This window comes from Nicrophorus vespilloides, unplaced genomic scaffold (assembly GCF_001412225.1).
Source record: "Nicrophorus vespilloides isolate i.1.1-1 unplaced genomic scaffold, Nicve_v1.0, whole genome shotgun sequence".
Taxonomy (NCBI): Eukaryota; Metazoa; Arthropoda; class Insecta; order Coleoptera; family Silphidae; genus Nicrophorus; species Nicrophorus vespilloides.
In genome coordinates this window covers 160,307-165,486 of record NW_017099915.1, presented here as the reverse complement: position 1 = coordinate 165,486, position 5,180 = coordinate 160,307, and the positions used below count along the sequence as shown (strand labels likewise).

Genomic DNA, 5,180 nt, shown 5'->3' with positions numbered 1-5,180 from the left:
AAAAAATTGAAAAATATAAGTAATATAAAACTAAATTTAGCTAAAAATAATTGTTAACAATGTATAATTTTAAAAGAAAATTCAAAAAATAATTTAATTAATAATAATATTATGTTACAACAAATTTTCAAAATACTTTCAATTTAAACTTATTTTAAAGTACCTTTTGGTTTATAACTTAAGAAGGGGTTATAAAATATTTACATATTGAGCACAATAAAACTAAATCGAATTCGGAGAAATGTTTCAAGTTTAAAACACCATAATATTTTGAAATATTTTTGAAATTTGCAATCGGGTGGGGATGAAGTAAGACTACTACGACGGAAGAAAGTACGAATATTCTTCATAACTTTGTCGAAGATGAATCGTGCAATGAACAACATGGAAGAAATTGTACCGATCTTGGATGAAAATGTGCATAGTGATGTCACCGAAAATGCAAGTGCAATCATGGAACACGAATCGCCATATGTGATGGTCAGTGACATTCAAGTAAGGAACATTGAGGAAATTGTCCCCATTTTGGACGACAATGTTTATATTGATGTCTCCGAAAACGCAAGTGCAATTTCGGAACACGAATCGCCATATGTGATGGTCAATGTTCCGCAATGCTCGAACCAAGGGAATGTATCTCCAATCATGTACAACGATCGGTTCACGGATAAAACCGAGGTAAGTGTAATATTTTATAGAAGGTTCGGCGAGAAGCCGAAGAAATTTACAGATTTGGAATAATAATGTTTTTAGGATACGTACGAGACTTTGCCGGAAATCGATGATATTATGTCCGAAAGCGACGATATTTCAGAAGAAACCGACGAGGATCCTGTTCATTCGATTAGCGAACTATCAGAGTTTAGTGAAACAGCAGAAGAGTTACAGAAAGAATTAAAAATCCAGCAAAACATCATCGTACAATCTAAGAAAGCGCTACAAGCCTCAGCCGATTATAATTTCAATGGTAGAATCGAAGAGATGGAAGCGAGACGTTTTCTTTTAATTGCCGGTAAGTTTACACATAATGATCACTCGATTAATCAATTAAACGATTGCATTTTAGAAACGACGCGCAACATGATTGAGGAGAGGCTTCGTAATATAAGTCTAGACTTGGAGGGAAACGGTGTGGTCAAGTTTAAGAATTTTAGGTTCTCGAAAAAGTCCATGAGCGTGAAGCTTCTTACCAAGGTCTTTAAAAAACAGAAATCCGAAACGCGATTGTGGTTTATGATCATGATGTCTTACGGAAAAGTAGTGTCAGCGAACAAAGTGTTAGAGAAATCCGATCATATCGTGTTCGAAGATGAACTTGTTTTTGAGCGACTGCAAGTAGATTTCGATCTCACTATGTATCTTTATTGCGTCAGTTTGAAGAAAGAACCGAAGAAGAAAAGCGGGAAATCCGTTGAGAACTATTGGGATTTGGCAGCGAAATTCGTTTTTGATAAGGACGATTTGAGGTCGAATAATTTGGTGTTGTAAGAAGTTTCGGAAACGTGTCCGTTAAGCGGGTCTTTCGATGTGGAGGTACAGATGGACGTTCAGATCAACGATACGTTTTCAGGCTTTCTGGATATTAAGACGCATTGGAAAGGTGAGAATATCTGGAGCCATAGTTGGTGCATCTTGAAAAGCACCAAGCTGTCATTTTACAAGTATCCGGGAGACGTGGAGTTCTTCTACGAGATAGATTTGAGGAAGAGTAAAAAGAATAAGGTTGATCAACCGGATCGCGCCGAATGTCCGAGACGGAAGTCTCTGGTGCTGCAGACGAAGATTGGGAACGGCGTGAGCTCGGATTACATATCGGCGGATTCATGGGAGTTGATCAACGAGTGGGAGCGCAATATCAATACTGCATTGCAGCTCCTGAAAGATTGGTGCTAGATGATCGCCGTTGCGTAATGGTTATTTGGCGCCGGTCAAAGTTGATTTTCAGGAGATTTTTCTTACATTTTTTTCCTCTTTGTGTTGCCGGGACCCTCTTGTGTTCAAGTGCGGTTGGTGGTCTTTCTTGAGACGGGCGCCGATAAAAGCGGAGAATTCCAAGAATGAAAAGGCGAGAGATAATAGCACATGTTCTGAGCCTCACACTCAACACACATATTCATACGAATTTATACACGAACGAGCCTCTCCAAGAGTAGAGACCGTCTGGATGAATATAAATAATCGCTAAATATAGGCTTATCTCGAAAATTTTCAAATAAAAATAAATTGAGACCCATTAGACCCGATAAATACCAACGCAATTGCGCGTACAAGAGGGGACGAAAAACTTTAAGAGCTAGTGTACATACTAATAAATTGTTTAAGTATATTTAGATTTGTAAATATAGGTGCTATAAACAAGTAAATTTAATTCTTACAATCGTTTTTAATTTATTTTTTAATTAACTATTTATATTAGCAGTAACCTTACCAATGGTTTCACAACCTTTTTGCCGCACGACCCTACATTTTTCTTATACTACGGCCCAATATTAGGTTGAAAAAAGCTGATATAAAGTGTTTTAACAAATCCCAATAATTCGATCTTCAATTGCATTATGTTTTTCTAGCATCTAATTAGACTATAATTAGATATATATTAATTATACAAACAAATAACACATTATCATTTAATACATTTTTAAATGTGTCCATTTATAGTAGCTTTAACTCATCTATTATATATATAACGTCTCTAAGCTTTTCTCGTTCAAATACAATTTATTAATTTGGATAAGCAATCACGTAATGAATGCCATAACTATATTTAAATGATCTTTGAACGAATCACCTAATAGAAACATTATTTATTCCACAATTGTTATTGTTTAGGTAAAGAGTTTAACCGATTCGTTTACACACAGCTAAATTTAGTATATAAATGATTATCATTATAAAATGGAATAACAAAATAATATTTAATAAACTGCAACATACAAACATAGTCATGCCTTTTTTGTGTATGTATTTAGTTCCGCGATTAGTCCGGTTTCAATGTTATATAAGTACAAAGCTAACCATTATATATTATCATTAATAATCAACACAAATAAAAAAATACGTCTATAATAAATTCAAGTAATTATAGTGTTATTTTCAAATTGAGAATATTGAAGAATATCTGGATTATGGTTGTCGAAATTTCTAATGTCGTGACTTTTATCCCACCGCATATTACAAATAAAATATTATACCAATATACAATAATAAGCATCTTGCTTTATTTTAATTAAATTAAAGTACTTATTATTTTAAAAAAATATTAATGGAAATAAAATGCATCGTAATGTATCTAGGGTTTAATGAATATATATGTAAATGTATTCTCGTAAGACTTTGTAACTAATTAACTGCTAATTACTTCTTTACATTTTTTTGTCAGTGCATATTTTTTTCTATTCACGATATCTGTATTTAAAATAATAGAAAAAAATAGTATTCATTTTATAAGAGAAAATAATATAAAAAAAAACGTAAAATATTTGTTTTATATATTGTTGATGATCAAAAACTCTAGAAATAAATATTGCGTTCACATAGAAATTAGAATCTTAAATAATTAATTAATTAATATTAATTATTGAGCATATTCTAAAAAATAAACAAATTTTGACAATAAAATTCACTGTGTTTAAAATTAAAATAAATTTATTTTTATCTAATAATGATAATATTTATTATAAAATAAATAAATACATTTTTATAATTCAAATCATAACATAAAAGTGATTATAAATATAAGATCAATTAAAAGATAAAAAAATACCTAAATTTATAATTAGATAAATAGGAAATTTCAACTCTTAGCTTTTCTGATAAAACATCTACGGCTTGAGATACTTGACTTTTGATAATCTTATAACATTTTTTTTATTTGATGACTCATTCACAACGACCAGAATTAGATTCTTCTCGTTCCACATATACTTCAGTCAATTATTTTAGTAGTATCTTCACCAAAATGCCTAATGGAACATTTATTTTTGTTATTTATATCAGTGATTTTCAAAGTGTGGGTCGCGTAAAATATAATTATAAATAAAAAATTAATAATGTTATTATGTTTTTGTTTTTCTACACATAAACATTCTTCGGGATGTCGCAGAAACTATTTGTGACCAAAAGGGGGTCGCGGATCAAAAAGTTTGAGAATCACTAATTTACGTTATAAAAAAATATTAATGCATTTGCAAGTTTTGTTTATTCACATGATATTTATATTCACATTTAACTGCGTAAATTGTTTGAAGGACAGGTCAGTGTTAGAAGCTTTAAAATGTATAAATGAACCAACTTACAAATGTAAACATGGGAACTTGGTAAAACATTGAAGAATAGAACTCGGCTTTCGTTAAATTGGAATAAACTGGAAATAAAGAAAATAAAAGAGCCCGGTCCTTCTGGCGCAGAAATTATGGATATAGAAATTTTATCATAGAACATATTTTTTCATGTTGTATGTTCCGTCAATATCCTGGATTGTTTAAACCCGGACTAATTGAGGATATTAAAACAGCAAACAAATAACCTGCACTAAATGAGACTTAGGACAATGGAAACTTATGTATAAAAAAAATAATTTTGTGTACTAATTTCTTAGAATTTGTTTTTATTTTATCAATTTAAATTTAGTTTGTTGTTAAATGATCTATAGTGGATCCGGTCTTAACAGAGCCGCAATATGCGAGTTGTATATGTTTACTACTTAATATATGGTACTAATGGAATTATATGTTTTAATTAAATAAATAATTAGTAGTAACGTGCGGTCGATTTCATTGTCAACATCTCGTCATTTCTCTTTCTCTCGTTTTTTATTTCCTCTTTATTAATAAAACACGCTTTTGAGGTGTAACGAATGCGGAATTAGAGTCTATTGCCCACAGTGACGAGGTCATGTCCACCGATGCAACCGAGATTCCTCCAGCTTCGGTACACATCTGACTCGTCGTTTGAAAAAAAATAGATAGAGTAAAGGGGAATCAGAGTCAATTAGATTTCGTTTCGTTTATCTTTTTTTCCTCTTGTACTTCTTCGAAGGATACGACTTCGAATGCGAGGAGAACTAATAATAATACACGACACGACGAGAGATATTATGAATCACTCATTCCATTCTGACTAATAACACGCGCGTTCCACAACTGGTGGAACAACTTGTTCAGTTCACTTGGCTACTTGGT

General features: G+C 31.7%; 1 protein-coding gene across 1 annotated transcript; it reads left to right on the top strand.

Annotated features, from left to right (window-relative positions):
• Window positions 1–232: 232 nt before the first annotated feature.
• Window positions 233–1,488, top strand: LOC108566050. Its single transcript, XM_017925746.1, has 3 exons — window positions 233–678; window positions 754–1,012; window positions 1,067–1,488. The coding sequence occupies exons 1-3, from the start codon at window positions 364–366 to the stop codon at window positions 1,486–1,488; spliced, it is 996 nt and encodes a 331-aa protein (XP_017781235.1). The 5' UTR covers window positions 233–363.
• Window positions 1,489–5,180: the final 3,692 nt, after the last annotated feature.

What these genes read in the sequence shown, in the direction of transcription:
- LOC108566050 (XM_017925746.1), top strand. Translation starts at nt 364, where the DNA reads ATGAATCGTGCAATGAACAACATGGAAGAAATTGTACCGATCTTGGAT. An exon ending in GGTTCACGGATAAAACCGAG is followed by an intron (nt 679 to 753) that starts GTAAGTGTAATA and finishes TAATGTTTTTAG; the next exon opens with GATACGTACGAGACTTTGCC. An exon ending in ACGTTTTCTTTTAATTGCCG is followed by an intron (nt 1,013 to 1,066) that starts GTAAGTTTACAC and finishes ATTGCATTTTAG; the next exon opens with AAACGACGCGCAACATGATT.